Source organism: Ichthyophthirius multifiliis, assembly GCF_000220395.1.
Source record: "Ichthyophthirius multifiliis unplaced genomic scaffold scaff_1120509251376, whole genome shotgun sequence".
Classification (NCBI taxonomy): Eukaryota; Ciliophora; class Oligohymenophorea; order Hymenostomatida; genus Ichthyophthirius; species Ichthyophthirius multifiliis.
Genome location: NW_004085934.1, coordinates 1 through 20,617, shown reverse-complemented (window position 1 = coordinate 20,617; position 20,617 = coordinate 1). Strand labels below are relative to the sequence as shown.

The 20,617-nt window shown below is 16.9% G+C and overlaps 5 protein-coding genes across 5 annotated transcripts, besides 35 other annotated features; 1 reads left to right on the top strand and 4 right to left on the bottom strand. All coding sequences in view use genetic code 6, as the record gives it.

Annotated features, from left to right (window-relative positions):
* Nucleotides 1–166: 166 nt before the first annotated feature.
* Nucleotides 167–196: a microsatellite.
* Nucleotides 197–1,806: 1,610 nt separating this feature from the next.
* Nucleotides 1,807–1,852: a microsatellite.
* A 325-nt stretch (nucleotides 1,853–2,177) lies between these two features.
* On the top strand, nucleotides 2,178–3,898 carry IMG5_191670 (hypothetical protein; the record flags this gene model as incomplete). The annotated part of the gene is made up of 5 exons (XM_004025067.1): nucleotides 2,178–2,282; nucleotides 2,340–2,385; nucleotides 2,938–2,966; nucleotides 3,029–3,089; nucleotides 3,864–3,898. 5 exons carry the CDS (start codon nucleotides 2,178–2,180, stop codon nucleotides 3,896–3,898), a joined length of 276 nt encoding a protein of 91 aa, XP_004025116.1.
* Nucleotides 2,399–2,440: a microsatellite.
* Nucleotides 3,899–6,451: 2,553 nt separating the features above from the next.
* Nucleotides 6,452–6,502: a microsatellite.
* A 13-nt stretch (nucleotides 6,503–6,515) lies between these two features.
* Nucleotides 6,516–7,275, bottom strand: IMG5_191660 (metal dependent phosphohydrolase, putative). Its single transcript, XM_004025066.1, has one exon. The coding sequence runs from the start codon at nucleotides 7,263–7,265 to the stop codon at nucleotides 6,594–6,596; it is 672 nt and encodes a 223-aa protein (XP_004025115.1). The 5' UTR covers nucleotides 7,266–7,275; the 3' UTR covers nucleotides 6,516–6,593.
* Nucleotides 7,276–7,296: 21 nt separating this feature from the next.
* Nucleotides 7,297–7,360: a microsatellite.
* Nucleotides 7,361–9,397: 2,037 nt separating this feature from the next.
* Nucleotides 9,398–9,438: a microsatellite.
* Nucleotides 9,399–9,443: a microsatellite.
* Nucleotides 9,402–9,444: a microsatellite.
* Nucleotides 9,445–9,448: 4 nt separating this feature from the next.
* Nucleotides 9,449–11,948, bottom strand: IMG5_191650 (hypothetical protein; the record flags this gene model as incomplete). Its single annotated transcript, XM_004025065.1, has 4 exons — nucleotides 11,240–11,948; nucleotides 10,988–11,127; nucleotides 10,167–10,946; nucleotides 9,449–9,611 (listed from the first exon to the last, which is right to left on the bottom strand). The coding sequence occupies exons 1-4, from the start codon at nucleotides 11,708–11,710 to the stop codon at nucleotides 9,449–9,451; spliced, it is 1,554 nt and encodes a 517-aa protein (XP_004025114.1). The 5' UTR covers nucleotides 11,711–11,948.
* Nucleotides 11,135–11,179: a microsatellite.
* Nucleotides 11,143–11,216: a microsatellite.
* Nucleotides 11,949–12,088: 140 nt separating the features above from the next.
* Nucleotides 12,089–12,131: a microsatellite.
* A 278-nt stretch (nucleotides 12,132–12,409) lies between these two features.
* Nucleotides 12,410–14,233, bottom strand: IMG5_191640 (protein kinase domain protein; the record flags this gene model as incomplete). The annotated part of the gene is made up of 7 exons (XM_004025064.1): nucleotides 12,410–12,715; nucleotides 12,909–13,026; nucleotides 13,082–13,204; nucleotides 13,392–13,581; nucleotides 13,626–13,753; nucleotides 13,795–13,863; nucleotides 14,013–14,233. The coding sequence occupies 7 exons, from the start codon at nucleotides 14,231–14,233 to the stop codon at nucleotides 12,410–12,412; spliced, it is 1,155 nt and encodes a 384-aa protein (XP_004025113.1).
* Nucleotides 12,823–12,904: a microsatellite.
* A 216-nt stretch (nucleotides 14,234–14,449) lies between the features above and the next one.
* Nucleotides 14,450–14,516: a microsatellite.
* Nucleotides 14,467–14,535: a microsatellite.
* Nucleotides 14,469–14,513: a microsatellite.
* A 115-nt stretch (nucleotides 14,536–14,650) lies between the features above and the next one.
* Nucleotides 14,651–14,694: a microsatellite.
* Nucleotides 14,695–15,716: 1,022 nt separating this feature from the next.
* Nucleotides 15,717–15,783: a microsatellite.
* Nucleotides 15,726–15,824: a microsatellite.
* Nucleotides 15,727–15,783: a microsatellite.
* Nucleotides 15,825–16,140: 316 nt separating the features above from the next.
* On the bottom strand, nucleotides 16,141–17,085 carry IMG5_191630 (hypothetical protein; the record flags this gene model as incomplete). Its single annotated transcript, XM_004025063.1, has 1 exon — nucleotides 16,141–17,085. A coding segment is annotated over one exon (810 nt), but the record flags the coding sequence as incomplete, so codon positions are not given.
* Nucleotides 17,086–18,992: 1,907 nt separating this feature from the next.
* Nucleotides 18,993–19,056: a microsatellite.
* Nucleotides 19,001–19,054: a microsatellite.
* Nucleotides 19,002–19,054: a microsatellite.
* Nucleotides 19,003–19,054: a microsatellite.
* Nucleotides 19,004–19,049: a microsatellite.
* Nucleotides 19,005–19,053: a microsatellite.
* Nucleotides 19,057–19,546: 490 nt separating the features above from the next.
* Nucleotides 19,547–19,598: a microsatellite.
* Nucleotides 19,571–19,667: a microsatellite.
* Nucleotides 19,580–19,646: a microsatellite.
* Nucleotides 19,580–19,666: a microsatellite.
* A 291-nt stretch (nucleotides 19,668–19,958) lies between the features above and the next one.
* Nucleotides 19,959–20,119: a microsatellite.
* Nucleotides 19,974–20,192: a microsatellite.
* Nucleotides 20,159–20,203: a microsatellite.
* Nucleotides 20,163–20,205: a microsatellite.
* Nucleotides 20,192–20,263: a microsatellite.
* A 320-nt stretch (nucleotides 20,264–20,583) lies between these two features.
* Nucleotides 20,584–20,617: a microsatellite.

Sequence of the window (20,617 nt, the reverse complement as noted above, 5' to 3'; positions counted from 1 at the left end):
ATAAAAAAAAGATAATATAAACTTAAACTATAAATGAAAGCGAAACAAATTAAGTTTAATATTTTTATAAACTATATTTTTTAAAAAATAAAATAAAATCTAAACTTAATAAAAATAAATATAAATTTTCAAAAAAGGAAATATATTTTAATTAAAAATTAAAATGATACATATATATACATATATATATATATATTTAGTTTTAAATTTAATAAGTAATTCTAGAATATCTGTATTAAAATATGAAGGTGAATTTATTTTTTATTTCATGCCTAAATAAATTCTTTAAAATATAAAAGTCATCTTAAATAATAAATTAGATTTTTTTTTAATATTGTTATTATTTTAGAAAACTTTGAAATTCAATATTTTTTAACAAAAAAATAACAATAAATATTAAAATTGAAATATATAAGTAATACCTTAATTGATGATAAAGAAGATAATCTAATTCTAACTCAAATTAAATTAATAGATAATATAATTTAAAATTAATTAATAATGTAAAAGCTTGTTATTTGCTTTATTTTTAATAAATTTATTTCTGTTTCCGAATATATGTTTTTTAAAAAGCAACCTTACTAAAAGCAAACTGAAAAAATTTAAATTATTATTAACGATTCAATAAAAAAAAAATATTTTAATCTATTAGTATGTTTAAAATCATTTATTTTATTATATAGTATTTTTAAAAATTTTTATATTTAACAATATATATAATAAAGTATTTATAAAGACATTTTAAATTAAAAAATATAAATTATAATAAAAAAGATTATATATAAATAATAATATTTTATAATATATGAATAATTATATAATTATATTTATAATATATAGAAAATAAATGTATTATCTGATATATAATAATAAGTTAATTGAAATGAAAATAAAGCTTATATATATTTGAAGAATTTAGAATATTTAAAATATATAAAAAAATATTTTGTCTTCTATATATATATATTATTAAAAATAAAATTAAATAATAATTATTTAATATCTAATAAATATTATATTAGTTATATAAAGGATAATTTATATATAAATAAAAATAGACTAACTTTTATTTAAATTTTTATTATATTAATAAATATATAAAAAACTAAAAATTATGTCCTTTCCAAAAATAAAAATTACATAAAAGTGTGATAAAATAGTTTCTTCTCGAGAATTTGTTTAAATAGTTGAAAATTAAAAATCAGAAAAACAAACAAAAAGGAATTTTGACTTATTACCAAAATTAGATAATTTTTAAATACATAAATCTAAATTGCCTTATAAATATTAGTTTTTTTTAAATAAAAAAAACAAAAAAATCATATTAATATATAAATAAACTTAAAATAGTAAAAAAAAGAATCAAAAAAATTCAAATATTAATATTTCTAAACAAGAAAACAATATATTTTAATCTTTTTAAAATTCTAATTTAAAAATGAAGTTTATTTAAAAAAATAAACATATATATATATATATATATTAAAAAAATAAAAAAAAGACTAATTTAAGATAATATATCTGGTAAAAAAATATTATATGTCCCTATAGAAAACCCAAACAAAAATCTAGAAGAAAAGCCAAAATATTATGAAAGAATAAAATAAATAAATAAAATTATACATAATTTGTCAACAGTATCAAAAAAATAAAGCCAATAATAAATATTTGAATTCCTAACTGAACCTACAACAAATAATTAAATAGAAAACGAAGGACAATACATAGGTACTTTAGATATTTTAATACCTTCAATGAATTATTAAATAAGTTAGTAATCATCCAATTAATATTAATCTTCTTCTTAAAATTCTTAATAATAATAATAACAAAAGTACTAATAATAATAATATTAATCCTCTTCTTTAAATAATCAATAATAATATTCTTCATTTCAAATGAATGGGCAAAATAATAACTCCTAAAATGATATTTAAGGTTATTTTTAAAGACTTTCTAAAGTCGACTAATATAAGATTATTTTATAATAAGAATATCAAAACTTTGATTTAAAAGAAAAGTTTTTGAATATTTATGATAATTATTAAGATATAATTACTTAAAAATTCGATAAAAAAATGTATCATTTAAAAAATAAGAAAAATAATAATGTTCGATTTCTTATTTGTAATTCTTAAATAAAAGAAGGAAAAGTCTAGAATAAATAATAACATATAATGAGAATTTATAATAAGGAATTCTTAGCCTCACCTATAGATTTTATTTTGCCAAGTTTTCCTTTAAAAAAAGATAAATAAGAAGCTTGTGTTAATGCTTATTTGGTATTTTTTTATATATATTGATTATATTTTTATTATTATTATTATTTTATATAAAAGAAAGATATTAATAAGATTTCGATTTGTAATGGGAAATATGTATATAGTAATTAGTTACCTAAATATATTAAAGAATAAATATAAAAAGAGATAAATATAATTGTAAATAATCAATTTAAGTAAAATATAGTAATTTCTAAAATCTAAGATGATGAAAATATAGCATAATCTAATAACTTAAATATGGCATTTATATAATAAAGTAATAGTACTAGTTCTTAGATATTATCTGAAAAAATAAGTACTAATAATAAAATTTTAATATGAAAAATAAAAAAAAATATATATTTTTTGTAAATATATAAATTATTGTTTTTAACTTTATTTTATCGTTAAAATAATATTTTTTTTTGTTTAAATATTAATTTTAATATATATATTTATAGTTCAATATAGATTATAATTCTTATATTTTAAAATATATTTTTGTGATTTTTAAATAATTATTAATATTTTTGTTTTGTTTAAATATAAAAATATATTATAAAAATGGGAAATAGTTAATAAATCAAATATGCCTAAAAAAATTAAATTATAATTTCAGATTAATAATTAGAAAATAAAATACCAAATCATAATAATTAAAGTTTAATTATAGAAAGTAATTGGAATGAAGAAAAGGAAGATGTAAATTTAAATTTTTTTTTTTTTAATATTAAAATGAAAATAAATAAATAAAAAATATATAGTTTATTATTTTTCCAAAATAAGAATTAAAAAAAATTCAAGAAGAAACGTAATAATAAGTTAGTAATTTTTTGTTTTTTGTTTTTTTTTTAAAAAAAAAAATAAATAAAAATTAATCATCTTTTTTTAATTTTTTAAAACAAATAAAAACAAAAGAATAAACGCTTGAAAAATTAAAAGAATTAAAAATTATTAATAATGAAAGTGATGAATAACTTTAAAAAAATAAAAAGATTTATTTAAACTATATTCCATAAAATTAATAATAATTCAAAGGACCATATTATCATAGAAACTATAAGGTACAAATAAAAAAAAATATGGAAAACTAATAAGAATTAAACAAAAAAAATTAATTAGTTCATATTAATAAATATTTTTGATTTGTAAAATAATTAAATATAATTTGTTTATTTGCATTTATATATAAAAAAAGTTTTAGTAAATAATTATTTAAATAAAAAATAAAACCTTTATTTAATACTATATAGGTTATTTATAAAAAATTAAAAAATAAATGCCATTTATATTTATTAAAAATATACTATTATAATTTTTAATAATTAAAAATAAATAACATTATTTTTTTTAAAAAAAACAAAAACAAAAAAAATATAAATTTAATTAATAAATATTTAATTTTATATTTTTATTACTATATTAATTTAATTTATTCCATATTATTTTTGTTTATATCTTTATTATCAAAAAAAAAAAAAAAAAATCTATATTTTATTTAATAAGCAATATAATTTTAAAAAAATAGTAAATATTTTATATAAATAATATATAAATATATATATATACAAAAAATAAAAAATCAAACTTTTTAAATAGTCTCTAATTCCGATCCATAATCAGTAGTTTCATGATTTTTTTCTTTTATCATTAAAATCTGTTTTTCATAAACTAACTCATTTTTTTAATCAAAACTAATACCATTTACAAAAAAAAGTGTGAATATCATATAAATATTTTAAAAAATAACAAATAAATATAAGTTATTAAACTATCTATCATTAATACCTAAAGCCCAAGTAAGAAATCCACCAAATTATTACCCAAAAATATGTCCAAGATGCATCGTACTAACAATAAATGCATAAACAGTTCCTTCGATATTTTTCGGGCAAATTTAACAACAAAACACTAATAAAGGTAGAAGATTAATTTCCGAAAAAATATTAATTAAAAGAGAATCTGCCAGAGCAAAAATTTTATCAGGAATAAAAAAATTAAGTCTTAGAATTAAAAAAAGATCAGAAAATCCAAAAAAGGAGCATATAAGGGTTGTATAAAAAAATTATTTTTTAAAAGAAGTCTTTAAAAAGAAATTATTATATAGAAAAATTCCTAATAGAGCTCCCAAATTATGAAAAGCCTTTATTTATCCCATAAAACTAGCCGAAAAATGTAAAAAATTCGTATAGAAATAAAATATAGCATGCTTTGTTTAAGGTTATGCCATAAAGAAAAAAATAAAAATTAAAGGCTTTTATATTTGTTTATTTTTTAAAAATTTTATACAATTTTTTATTTATAAATCTTTTTAAAGTAATTTTTATGAGTCTTATTCTAATTTTTCTTTTTATAAAAAACAATATATAGATAAAATTAATGGGCATGTTCCGCTTATTTTTATTAGAGTTTAAATTTTTAGGATCTCATGTAAATAAGCGCCTAAATATATGCTTAAAAACTCTCCTATTTATTTAGAAAAAATAAACAATGACACATTATAAGAAGCTTTTTAATTTTTCTATTAAGATAATTCCACTATTAAAGCCTCTCCGACTATATTGCAAAAACATTGAGATAAATGAATATTAAATAAAATTAATGTTAATACATATATACTATCCGGAAGAAATGATAAGAATAACCAATTCAAAAAATTGAAAAACGCAAATATTACTATATAATTGATTCTACGACTTCCTTTTATTGAAAATGTGTCACTTATAAATCCAAAAAAAGGTTTAAATATTAAAGGGATGGTTATTATGCTGTGCATTATTGAAACTTGTGATGGGGTCATTTTATATAAATCTTTATACATAAATTATAATGCTATATGGGATAATGATTAGGTTCCTTATGTAAATGATACTATTGTTATAAGTATTTATTTTAAAATTGTTTCTTTTTATAGTTTCATTTTTAAATTATTTTTATTTAGATTTTGTATTTTTAATTCATATTATTTTATAAAAGAAAAAATGAATTATTAATTTTATTTTAAAATATTTATTTAATATTTTATATATTTATTTAGTATTAAAAAAAGAAGAGTACTATTTTAATTTTGGCGAATTTTTTTAAAATTAAAAATGATATAATATTTAGTTTTTTTTTCATATGTTCATTTAATTGAAAAATTAAAAAAATAAATAAATACCATATATTTTATACTATAATATAAATTATTATTAATATAGTCTAATTTAATTATTTATAAAATAATAATAAATTGTAATGCAAATTGTATTTTATTAATTACTTTTTATAACTTTTTTTTTAAACATTTTTAAAAGTTTATTTATATAATAAAAAAATCATTTTTTCTTGTTTTTTTTTAATATAAAAAAATATAATATAAATATTTTTTTAATTTTGAAAATATTATTTTATTCTCAAAGTAAATTTATTTTTAAGAGCTTCAATAATATATGTAATCCATTTTTAATCCATATCATCAAAAAAAGATAAAATAAGTTATAATCAGGTTCTTTTTCCAAATTCAAAAACATCTAAATATCAAGAAAATTTAAATAAACTAAGAAGGATAATCTTTTTAAAATTACTTTATTGGAAAAGTCATTTTATTTTCTATAATTTTATCATATTTTTCTATTTTGGAAAGTAATTAACCTAGAAAAATATATAAAAGAATATAAATCATTAATTTTAACCTATTCGATACCAAAATGTGTATTTAGAGAGACAAATCTAGTTGTTCCTATAAATATTTTATTTTCTTTATATATAATAAACAAATTAAATCTTATCTAAAATCTATAAACTAATCATATAGGTTTTTACTTTTTAAAGTAAAAACATTACCACATTTTTAAAATAAATCTTTTAAACTATTACCTAATCTATCCATTACTATATATATAATATTTTATTACTTTGACATAAAACATATATTAGAAATCATAATGTTATTTATTAATAAATGTTTATAATATTAAGATTTGTGATATAATTAATAATGATGGTTTTGTAATTGTTTACTTATCTAATTTTATTACTATCTCTAAATTTTATTTTATATTTATACCTTTACATATTTAACCAAATCACCCAGTTCAAAGCTCTTTATTCTTTCTATATATCATTAATTTCTTATTATGGGTTTATTTTTTATCTTTAAACATAAAGTAAATATTTTTATTTTATATGAAAAAAAATAAATAAAAATTTAATAAATATATATTATTTATTATTTATATATATATATATTTAATTATAAAAAAGAACAAAAAAAATAAATATTTATAAATATCATAAATAATTAAATAAAGATACTCATAAAAAATTAAATTTTATTAATAAAAAAAATCACTAATTACCTTCCCATTCTTATTTAAATCTATTAACAAACTCAACCATGAAATCATGTCTTTTTTCCGCTAATTCCTTCCCACTTTACGTATTCATCTAATCTTTTAAATGAAACAATTTTTCATAAAAATGATTTAAACTAGGACTTTAATTCTTCTTATAAGCATCTGAACTATTATGTAAAACAGGCTATATTTGAGGATCATAAAGTGCCCTATTTTTAAAACCCCCATAAGCAAAGCATCTGGCTATTCCAACAGCTCCCAAAGCATCTAACCTATCAGCATCTTAAACAATTAATCCTTCCAATGATTTCATAGTATTTTATACTTAAGCTCCTTTAAAAGATATGTTTATTATTATATGAGTAACTTAGTCTATAGTTCCTTAATCTACAAGACCAGTATTTTTCAAAAAATCAGAAGCTGTTTAAGGCCCTATATCCTCATTTCCTGCATGGAATTTATAATCAGCAATATCATGTAATAAAGCTGCTAATTATAGGACAAGAAAGTTTATTTTTTATTATGTATTTTTCTACTCTTCTAGTTAAGCAATTTTCAAAGAGTATTTCCAAACACGTTCAACATGGTCATAATCGTGTCCTTTTTCAGCATTTTTTAGTGTTTCTTAAACAAATGTTTATGTTTTTTAAATAATAATATCCATATTTATATTTTTTAATAAATTGTTTTTTTATTTTAAATAAAATATATATTTATATATTAATTAATTAATATATATATTCATTATTATTATAATTATATTTTATTATATAAACATTCATTCATTTCCATTTCATATCTAATATCTTTTAATAATTTAAAGAAATTTCTTTCAAAATTCTATAATTTGTTTAAGTCTTCCTGTGCGTTTTCCTTCGCGTTTTTTTATTTATTTAAAAATTCAACAGTTCTTTAACAATTTGCTTCTAATTATTTATAAGCTTCAGTTAAATCACCTATCATTTTCTATCTTCCAGATTTACTTTTTTCATGAACCTTGAAATTTTCCTTATATGTTCTCAATATTTCCACAAACTATATAAATTATCCTTTTATATCCTATAAATTATTATATTTAATGAAAAAATCTCTATATTTTTCAGATTAATTGCTAATATTCTCATATAATTCTTGTAATCTTAATTAATACTAAGCGATTTCTGTTGCTGACGGAAAATTTTCAATTAGTCTTTACAAAACAGCAATTTCTTAGTTTAAATTGGAGAACTCTTTGAATTTTTTCTCATATTTTATCTTTTTTTTTTCATATTCTTCCAAGCTTTTCTCATCAACTTATTCTGTTTCTTAAATTATTTAAACTTCTTTTTAAATCCTCGCCTTATTTTTCTCTAACTCTGCAATCTTTTATTTATAAACTTTTTTTTTAAGGATTCTTTCCTCTTTTTTCTCGTTTCTTTTCTCCACCATCCTCTCAGCTTCCTCTAATTAAGCTTTTTTCTACTTCTTAGTTTCCTGCTGTAATTTATTGTTAATTAAATCATTTGTATTAGACAAATCTTCATATAATTATTGTTGTTATTCACAAAACTAAACTGATTAATCCTCCTAAGCCTTAATTTCGAAAAGCTCATTAGAAGTCTATTCTATTTTCTCATCTAATAATGCTAGTTTTTTCTATAAAGCTTACATTTATCCTTCATAAAAGACTTTTTCGTTTAAAATAACACTCGCAAGTTCATCTTCGGGTTCTTTTTCACCTTAATTTTAATCTTCGAGTTATTATTTGATTTCTTCTTTATTTTATAATACAATATCTAAAATATTAGCGCCAACAATAGACTATCTTCTTTCGATTTTTCTAAAATACTTTTCTTCTTATTCGTCCAATTAAAAGTCTTAAGTTTCGAATTCTTTATTATTAGTATTTTCTTAATTATTATTAGTTTAATTATTCAAAAATTCAGTTTATTTTTTCTACATTTAATCTCCTAATAGTTAAATAATTTTCTATTATTAAATTTCTTTTTGATTTTCAGCCATTTTGGCATTATGAAAAAGAAAATTAATAACTTCAATTTCTTCATTTTTTTTCTTTTACTTTTTATTTCCTTCATTTTTCTTCAATTCTTATTCTATATTATTTTTCCCAGAAACCACTCCACATAATCTATTATAAGTTTTAAATGCAGTAATATCTCCATATTCAATTAAAGTCGAATAAACCCTCAAAGGATCATTTTATTAACTTTTTTCTATATTGAAATTTTTTGTTAATCTCTTATCTTAATTTTTTATTTTTTATAATGTTTCCTATATTGTCTTTTCTTCGAATTTTTCCTTTTCCTAAAATTTCTCGTACGTTTTTTTCCCTTAAAAATTACTCATAGAAGTGTTAAAATCCCACCTTTATTCTCTTGTTTCATATACAAACCTAATCAACCAATTTACTACTGGCTCTATTTTATCAAAATCAAGACCTCGTATTTAAAAAGGCTATAAATCATAAGGACATTCCATTATTTTTAATGACTAGCATATTTTTTCTGATAAATTTATTTTTTAACCTAAATTCATCTCGTCGTCATATTCTATGTCTATATCAAAATTACTACAGGATATACACCATGTTAATGATCCTAATAATTTATCGAATGTGGAAAAACTTGAAATTCTTATACGGAAATAACCTGCTAGTAATAATTTGTCAAATATTTCTTTCATTTTAGGATTTTCTTCGGCATTATGGGTGATTTCGTATTTTTTTTATTTGTATTATTATTGCATTGATATATTATTTTATTTTATTTTAAATAATTTTTTTTTTTTTTATTTATTTATAAAAAATAATATAATAATAATAATAAATATATAATAAAAATAAAAAGTTCATTTATGTTCATCCTCCTCGTCTTTTTATTCAGTAATAGAATTAATTGCATCATATCTCGGTCCTGGGAGTTACAATTACTAATCATCATGTTTTTTCTTTTTATTTTATAATTTTTTCGATTATTCAAGTTTAGTTTTAGCATTAGAAAGACTCATTTCGCTAATTTTAAACTTAAAAGTATCCCTCTCTTACATGTTTTTAGAATGTTCTAACTCATACTATCTAACAGTTTAATGAGCTATTTATTTATCTTCTCTCATTTACCTATAGAGTATTTCATTTTCCTTTTATTTAACAGAGAGATTTTAATCATAATCATTAATAAATTCTAATTTATTCTAAATTTATTTTTTCATAGAATTAGCTAGAATCTTCCTTTCTTTAAACTTAGTGTTTTATATTTTCTCCTAATCAATTAATTTTTAATTTTATCTATATTTCATTTCCCTTTCAGCTCCCTATTCTTGTCCTTACCAAGCCAATTCTTCCACTATGGCAGCATTTGCATTCATATATAGTCTTTTAAGTCTAATTTCTTTATATTCTTTCGCTAAGCGATCTTCCTCTTTTTTTTTTGCTCTCTTTTTACTCGCAATTTTTTCATGGACTTCCAGTAAAGATTTTTCTCGTATTTCTTTTTTCCTTTTTTCTTCTTCGATTTTTTTCCTTCTTTTTTCACTTCTTTCTTTTTCTTTTTCTAAAACCAACATTTACCTGTTTTCTTTTATTTCCTATACTTTAACTTCTATATCTTGTAATTTCTCGTCTTTTTTTTTCAAGTTATTTTCTCTTCTCTATTCTTTTTCAATTTCTTTTATTATTTTCATCTCATTTAATTTCTCCCTTAATTAAACAAGGGACATTTCTTATAAAAGACCATAACCCATAGTCTCTGTTGGGTCGAATCCTTTAGTTCTTTATTTTGGTTATTTTTATAATTCCCGAATTTATCGAATTATTTCTTCTTTTTTTTTTCTTTCTACTTCTTCTTCTTCTTTTATTTTGCTCAATTCTTCTTCTATTTTCTATTTTAATTCATCAGCCTAAAGTTTCTTTTTTTCTATTAATTTAGCTATTTCTTTACTTGCATTATCCCTTGTTTCTTAAACACTTAAAACCACTTATTTATTCTCCAATATATTTTCTTCTTTTTTCTTTATTATTTCTTCCTGATTTCTTTTCTACTCATCTTTCATATCAAGTACTTAAAGTTTATTTTTTTCTATTTTTTCATTAAAAGCTTTCATAGCACCTTCTCTAGCTAACTCCATTTCTATTTTAGTCCTTTATTATTATTCTAATATTTCTATTTATTCTTTATATTTCATTTCTTTTTTCCAATTTTCAAATTCAGCTGAATCTCTCATATTCCATTCTAAATCTTTTAATCTTTTCGCCTCTTGTTCTTAAACAGATTTTATTTTAGCATCTTCCCTTAATATTGCAGCTATATTATGCTTAATTTCTACAGGTTCTTTAAATGTTGGCGGAGGTCTATTATTATATTTTAATTAAATAAATTTATAAATATATACCTGTAATTTTTTTTCTCAAACTAAAGTTCTTAATTAAGTTTTTCTTCTACTTCTTGATATATTTTTTAAATATTTGTAGGTCTCTTATCTAATTAGAATTCGAATTTTTAAATTTTAGATTCTTTATATTCTTATTCAACCTAATATAAAAATAAATATATATATATAAAAAAAATATATATTATATATATATATATATTTATATATAAATATATATATATAAATATATTTATTATTTAAATTATTATTTACTTATTTTTTAATATTTTCTAATCTTTCTTTACCTTTCTAATTAATTTATTCAATGTTAGTTTTAAAAATAGTTTGAGGAATAGGATTAGCCTTTACTTTTTTCTCTATTTTTATTGGTTCAGGTAATGCTTTAGGTTTAGGTTTTGTCAAATTGAAAGGTATAGGTACAGTTATTTCTTTTTTTTATTGCAAATTTTAATTATTGTTATTTTTTTCTGATAAAGAAAGTGTTTATTCTAACGTATTAACCAAATCACTTTTTTTCCCTGTAGCTTTTTATGATAAATGTCCTAAAATATCTGCCATTAAAGGTAGTTTTTCTTCTAGAGCCTATGTTATTATTTAATTATCGATATAGGAAATATCATAAATTTATATCCATTTTTCCCTTAGATACTTATTTACTTTCTCTAAATCGAATAAAAACTAAAGAAAAACATTCATTTTTACAGGCTCCTGAGACAAAACCATTTTCTTAAATTCAACAAAAGGTAATTCATCTAATCTAAAACATATTAAATATCCAAAAATATTATATAAAATTGCATCGTTTCGGTTTGTTTAACTTGAATAATTTTCAAATAATGCATCTGTTATTATTTTTAAAAATTTTTCATATCTATATGTGCCATAAAATACTTGTTTAATAAATACTTGCTCTGTATCTTCTAACTTCTTTCTATATTTATCTATAAATTATTCTGAATGAGAGTCTACGGTTAAGATTATGGGATTAAATGTACTTATTATTTTTATACAGTATTCTATTATTTCTTCGTATTTGGCCATATTTTATTTTATTTTTAAATGGAATAAAATGAATTTTAGGTTTGTTTTTATAAATAAAAGTATTTGTTTATTTATTTATTTCTTTATTTTTTTTATTTTTTTAAGGGAAATTAGTAATTTTTTTTTTTTTAAAAAAAAATAAATAAATAAAAAATTAATATATTTTTATGTTTCATTTTTTTTTTTTTAGTTAAAAGTTTTAAATTTTTTCATTAAAAAAAAATGTATGTATATACTTTTTAATAGAAATAAATAAATAATTTATTTTTTAAAATAATAAATAGAAATTTATTTTTTCATTATTTAGATATAGAAATTCACTCAGTAGGATTTATATTAATATTAAATTTATTTTGATTATTTTTAAATAGCATATTATTTTCAACGTAATTTTATTTACTATTATTAATAGAAGTATTAGTAGATCTATTTATATTAGAATTACAATTCGAATATTCTGAAGGAATAGCTTAATTAAATTATGAGTTATCTAAATTATATCCTTTAAAAAGACCTATATTATTTTATATATTATGTAATATTTAAAATATTTTATATAAATTTCAATAAAAAAATACTTTAAACTTAAGGTTTTCTTAATAAAATAGCATTCTATTGAATAACTTCAATATCTTATTCATCATCTTAAGAAATTTATTATTTAAAATCAAAATTATCTTACTAGGACTTTTATATAATAAAGTAATTAAAAATAAAAATGAAGTAAAATAATATATATAAATAAATAATATTAAAAATAAATAATTATAAATAAAATTATTATTAATTATACAATATATATATATATTTATATAAATTTAAATATATATATATATATATATATATATATATATAATATATATATATATATATATAATACAGGTTTAAATGGAGCATTTAACTCTTTTCTATAAAGTTTTTGCCAAGGATAATTTTTAATCCAAGGGTGATTTTTAACTTCATCAGATCCATTTATCCCTAATCTTTAAGCTGGTTTTCTTTCAATCATCTTGAAAAAAATATATTTTATATAAATATAAATTTGTAAAATACTTTATTTATAAAATCAGCTGCCTCTATGCTCCATCCATCAGGTATTTCATGTTTTTTAATTTAAACTTTTTTCGCTAAAATTTAATTCCTTATTTCTTACCTAGACCTTCCAACATATGGTCTCTATTATTATTTTTTTAAAAAAATTAAAACTACTAAATATTTTTTAAAAAAACTCTTCCTAACATAAACTCAAAAGCAATAACACCTAAAGCATAGTAATCGACTGCAAAAGTATGAGGTTATCTACACATAACTTCTGGGGCTTTATAAAAACATTATTCGATTTTATTTTTTTTAATATAAATACCCATATATCCAGGGAGTTCCTGATGTATCATTTTAATTATCAGGATTCCATATTCTAGCTACTCCTAAGTCAGTTATTTTCACATATCCATCGCCATCAAGTACTATATTTTCAGGCTTTATATCTCTATGGATAATACTATTTTTGTGTAAATATTCTAATCCTAAAAATATACTGGTCACAAAGAATTCTATTTTTTATTATTTTTTTAAAAGGCTTTTATTATGATTTTACTGGTTTATTCTTCATTAAACTTTCTTTATTTTCCTATATGAAAACGTAAATCACCTCCTGCCATGAAATCCATTACCAAATATAAATTATCTCTATCTTAGAATGCATACTACATATTTACAAGAAATCTTTTTTTATATATAAAAAACTAAAAAAAATAAAATATTACGGATGTTTTAGCATACTTAATAAATTTCTTTCATTCATTACTGAGCTTACAGATTTTTTGGTTATGACCCTTATTTTATTATAGTATTAATAATAAAATTATTAAAAATTAAAATAATATATTTTATAATTAATAAATATTTTATTTAAAAAAAAATATAAATTATTTTATTCATTTTTTATACTAAATTAATTTATTAAAAAAAAAAAAAAAAATACAATGATTTCGACATTTCTTTCATAGCAAATATTTGTCTGGATTTTCTATTTTCAACTTTCCATACTTTACCAAAACCACCTTTTCCAATAATAAAATAGAAATTAAATTAACTTTTTTCTATTTAAAATTTTTCTCTTGAAACATCCAAATTATTATTTTCAATTAAAACATTACTTTTATCATTAAAATTAAACGATAAATTATTTTCAAAATTTTGCATATTTTAAATATTTCTAGAAGTTTATTATTAAATATATTATTGTTTCATATAACATGAATTATTTAAACTGGAAATTTACTTTGATTATTATTATTATTATATTTATTAATAAGAACCAATAATTTAATCTAATTATTTTTAATTTATTACAATTTAATTTGTTTATCTATGAGAGATAGGGTTTTAAATAGATAATTCTATAGAAAAAAATAAATATATATATATGAATAATATTTATATATATTTAAATATATTTGTATTTATATTTTTATATATATTTATACATTTTTTATGTTTTATTTATGAATTTTCTTCTTTTTATTCTTAATTATATATATCTTAAAACATTAAATAATTAAGAAATGATATAGGCTTTTATTTTTCATCATTACTTTGTCCTTAATCTTTTTAAAATGATTATTAATTCGAATTTTATTGATTCGAATTTTATTAATTGAATTATTTTAATATTTATCTTGTATTTTACGGTGTATTATTTATTGAATTCACATTGTTATTTGTTAAATTTAGTGTATTTTTAAGGATCTATGGGTTATTTTATTATTATTACTATTGATTAATAAGTGCACTAATGTTAATTTTTTATATTTAAACTTAGTTTGTTCCTGGTTATGAGTTTTTTTTTTATAATTTTAACTTCTCGTAAGCATTTCCAGAGTTCGCTTCATAGTTTTATGACACTTTTCGTGAATTTTATTATGAATAACTATACAGTTAGTTTTGTTATTATATTTATTATTGCTAATGGAAACTGTATTTGTTTGTACTTTATATAGGATTTTCTATTTAATTATTTTGAATTTTTGTTTATTATTGTTATTGTTGGAAAAAATTGTTCAATTTTTATTTTATTTATGGTTAAATTTCTTATTAATTACTTAAGTTATTTAGATTTTTGTATAAAAGTTATGATAGAGGCGTTTTATGTTATTTAGAATCTTTTAAGAATGAAGGAACAACATAATTGGATTTTTTTTATTATTAGCTTAATAAGTTGTGTCTTTGAAACTTTTCATTTTTTTTTTTTTTTTTCTTTAATTATTTATTAATTTTTTTTTTTTAAAAAAAAAATATATAGGTAATACTTTTTTTATAAGTTAAGAAAAAAAATATAATTTTAATATTTAAAAATTACTTTTATTCATTTGTTTATGTTTATTTTATTTAAATAATTTTTTTTTTGTAAGATTGATATAAAGAAAAATATAAATAAAAGACTTTATTATTTTATTCTATTAAAATATGATAAAAAAAAAATAGTTATGTCTATATAAAATAATTATAGTATTTATATATTATTTTAAATAGTGATTATTTATTTTTTTGAATGGAATAATTTAATAATAGTATTAAAATTAAGAAAAATAAAATATCGAATTTTTTTATTTTGTTAAATAAAATTAAAATTTAAACGTATATTTAATTTTAAATAATTCGAAAAAATATTTTTGAATAAAAAGTTTATATAAAAAATATTATTATATATATTAATATATATTTTATATATATAATTATATTTATATATATATTTCTTTTTATTTTTAATATATAATATTAAAATATAATATTATGTCAATATATTAAAATTTTTTATATTTTAAATATAAATAGATATTACTTTATATAATAAAAATTTAATAAATATTGTTTTTTATATATTAATTAATATTTTTATTTTCCATATTATATTATTAATACAATAATAAAAAAATAGAAATTTTATTTATTGTTAGATATTTTAAAACTATTTTATTATTTAATAAAAAAAAAATCTCATTTTTTTATTAATTATTAATTAAAACAATTTTTTTTAAAAAAGAAGTTTAATAAAAATAAATAATATATAAAAACAAAATAAAAAAATTATGATAAATAATATATACATTTAACTAAAAGAATAAATAGAATATTACATAAAAAATATAAAAACAGACAGTTATCTCTAAAAAACATATAAAGAAAACAACAACAAAATTCCTTTAAAAATATTCTTAAATTTTAACTAAATAAAAAAAATACTTCAATAAGCCCAAATCCTACCCATAAATAACCTTTAAATCTTAAAAGAATCTCTATAATTATCCTCAGACTTAATTTTAGAGTAAAACACAAACCTAATATACCCCAAAAACCCTATAAGTATTTCCGAAATAGACGAAGAAATCTTATATATAGAACCTATTCCTAAATAAGCCACTAAACAGGTTATTTTTTAAATATTTAACAAATTTAAAGTCTTAAAAATCGACTTACCTTAAAAAAAATCTTCATATATTTCCAAAGGATATTGCTTTGTACATTTTTAGGATAAAAATGAGGCTTTATTGGCATAAAAAGCCCTCTAAAATAGCATTCCTTGTTAACTTTTGGCCTTATGTAAAAAACAAAATGAAGGTTAATAATAACTGAATATTTTAACTAAAAAAGAATGGGAAGAATTTAAGTAAATACATAAATAATTAACTAAAAAAAAGGATATAGAATAAATTTCAAAACAAAAATAAAAAATGAAACAAAATGAAAATTTCGAAAATGTCCCAGAAATCAAAGAAGAAAATACTTTGTTTTTAATTTAAAATTTAGATAAAAAAATAACAAAAAAGATATTCTATTGGCTTTAAGATAAGCTAAAATTGATGCTTTTTGTGATTTTGGGGATCAAGAGAGTATTTTAAGTAATAATGAATGCTTATTGAGGTTAAAAAATACATAAAAAAAAGAATTAGATATAAATTTTTTAGAAATAAAAGGTTAAAAGTACTTATTAGAAAAGATAATAGACGAAAATCAATAAGAAAAATATTGGAAATATATATGGAAAAAATAAAATGACTTCCGTAAATATTATTTTGATAAAAAAAACCTTAAAAAAATAAAAAATAATTAATGAAATTAGAAAAAAAAAAAATGCATATAAAAAAAAAAAATTTCAATTAATATAAAAACCATAACCAACTTTATAATTTTATCCTTATTTAAGATTATTAATATTAATTTAAGCAGAATAAGTTAACATAAAATTTTCCTTTAATTTATAAGAAAGTTAAGTAGCGACCGTATAATTGGAATTAATATAATTTTTTAAATTAATAAATTCATTAATCTAATATAAATAAGTCATCTCTATTCTATTTCTTGATTTTTCCTTAATTTTTATATCCAAATTAGTCTCTTCAAGATTCTCCTCCCCCTTATTATTCACAAAATGTGTATATCGGAGTTACATATTACCATTTTTTATAATAAAAAGCTTATTTTTTATATTTTATTAGATCATTTTTATAGCTAAAAGAGCTTCTAATTATTCTCTATAGTTGATTTTCATGAAATAATAAGTTTAAATATTTTCTAAAAGTCCTATCTTTTTCTAACTATTTTCTTCCAAAATGAATTTTTTGGCAAAAACAGATGTTTTAATTCTAAAAGAAGTCATATATTTAATTTCCTAATTTTTGGCAGTATTTTAAAATTCAAAATAAAGGTCTAAATAAGGCATATTTTTATTAAAAAAAAGTGAATATTTTTACAAAAAAAAAGGGCTTTTTTTCCAAAAAGAAAATAAAAATTAATTATTGTTATTTTCTTCTTTTTTCTATATTTTATAATTCTAATGTTAAAACCGAAACTAAAAAACATTATTATTATTATAAATTTTCAATTATTTACTAATTTAATGAGGATTAATATATAATTTTTGCCTAATATTTTTCTAAAATCTATAACTTAGTATCGCTTCTATTTATTTCTTTTGTTTTTATTCTTCATATACTATGAATTCATCTTCATTAGGTGTTTCGGGATTTTAATGTGATATATTTAATGATAATTTAAATGGAGATTATCGAATATTATTTATATTTATTTCAAATAGGTTATCATTTAAAAAACCAGAGTCGAATTCTTAGTTTTTTTTTCGGATGTATTTATTCATTTTTTTTATATATCTATTTTTTTCTTTGTTTTTTTTTGTTTTTTATAAAAAAAATAAATATATATATATTTTTATTATTTTATTTAAGATTTTTTGTTTTCATATTTTTAAAAATTTGTTTTAATTTTTTATAATTAAAAAAAAAAAATATATTAATATATATATTATTAAAAAAAATAAAAAAAATAATTAAAATAAATAATATTCCCCTCTCCTATATTTTTATTTATATTTATCAAATAAATTCATTCTAATCTTATTTTTTATCGACTTTACTATACATTTTTAAAGTATTATATTCCCAATTTTCAAGTTCTTCAAATTGCCTTTTATATTCTTTAAATTCTTCCAAAAATTCTCTTTATTTACAAGTTAATTTTTATCCACTTTGATGTTTTTATATACTTTCACTTTTTTTTTTATTATTTAATTCTTCTGTTTTTAATCTATTTTTAATACTTACCTATTCAAATAATTTCTTAGCAGTCATTTTCAATCCAAATTCCAATTATTTACTTCTTTTATGTGGAATAAAACACATTTATTTTAATTATAGAGGTTATTCACTTATTTTTGATTCTTTATTGCTTATATTAGGGAATACTTTACATTAAGGTCTATATTCCATATAATCTGAAGGACGTAGCTCATAATGTTTTTTACCTATTTAAGGCTCAACTTATGATTAAAATTATTAAAAATTATTAAATGAATCTGATGGATGTATATGCTTGCGATTTCCTAAACTAAATTTACTTGAATTTACACCTTTCCATACAAATTATGATATTGTTGGAAATGTTTCTATTTTTTCCATTTTTTTTTTTTTTTTTGATTTTTAGTTTTTTTTTTGTTTTGTTTTTTTTTTTCAAACAAACAAACAAAATATTAAATAGTTTAAATTATTTTTATAACTTAATAATTTTTTTTTTTTTTAAATTGATTTAAAAAAAAAAGTTAAGTTACTTAAATTAATGAAAAATAAGTTATTTAAAAAAATTAGCAAAACAAAATATTTATATATAAAAATATTTTATAAGATAAAACAATATAATTCAAGTTTTTTTTTTTTAAATAATAAAAATAAAAAAAAACGTATAATAAAATAAAATAATGTGTGATTTTTAATAAATCAAATTATAAAACTAAAATATAATATATAAAAACAAAAATATAATAAAAAATATTTATTCAAAAAGAGCTTTTAAGCATTTATTAATAAAATATCTAATATATATATAAAACATAAAAAATAAAAACTATTTTATTAATTTTAAATTAAAATATATATAGAAGACAGAAATAGAACTGATATTATATCTTTAAAAAAGAGTCAATATAAAAAAATACAAAAAAAAAGATTATAACAAAATATAAAATTTAGAAAAAAAAGTAAAAATTTATAATAAAAGTTTTAAAAAAAAATTAAAAAAAATTATTTATAAAAATTTTTTAAAAAAATAAAAAAATTATAAATAAAAAAAAAGTAAAATATATTTATTAAAATTTGTATAATAAAATAGTAAATAAATAAATAATAGAAATATTATGGGATAATAATAATATATATAAATATATTTTGTATAATGTTTTAATAAATAAATAAAATTTTTAAAATCAATTATATTATTTAAAGATTAATTTTAAATTAATAATAAGAAAAAAAATTAATTAAAAATTTTATTAATATGAATATAATAAAAAAAAAAAATTATAACTATATATATAAAAATTTTAAAAAATAAAAATATTAATTGAAATAAAAATATTAAAATTATTTTAATATTATTATTATATTATTTTTATAATTAATAATTTTATTATTATTATCATTATTATTATTATTATTAATTATTATTATTATTATAATTATTATTATTAATAAAATTAATATTTTTATTTTATATATTTTTTTTTTATTGTTATTTATTATTTTCAATAAAATAATTATTATTATTATATTTATAAATATAAAATATATATTATTATTAAATATAATATTATTATTAATATATAATTAATATATTTTTTTTTATTTAATTAATAATTTTTAATATTTTTTTATTTATACTATATAAAAAAAATATTAAAAAATCTTTTTTATAAAATTAATAATTAATTTAATATTTATAAATACAAAAATTAATTAATAAAAAGATATTTTTTTAAAAAATTAAAACTATTTTTATATATATATTTTAATTTAAAAAATATTACTTATTATTTAAAAATATGTAATAAATCTTAAATAAAATAAATAAATTATGTATTGATTTATTTTATATATAATTAAAAGTACATATATATTAAAAATGAATATAATTTATCAAATTTTAGATTAAAAAATATTAAAAAATACAAATAAAAAGATATTTAATATAAAAAAATATAAATAAAGTATATATATATATATATATATATATATATATATA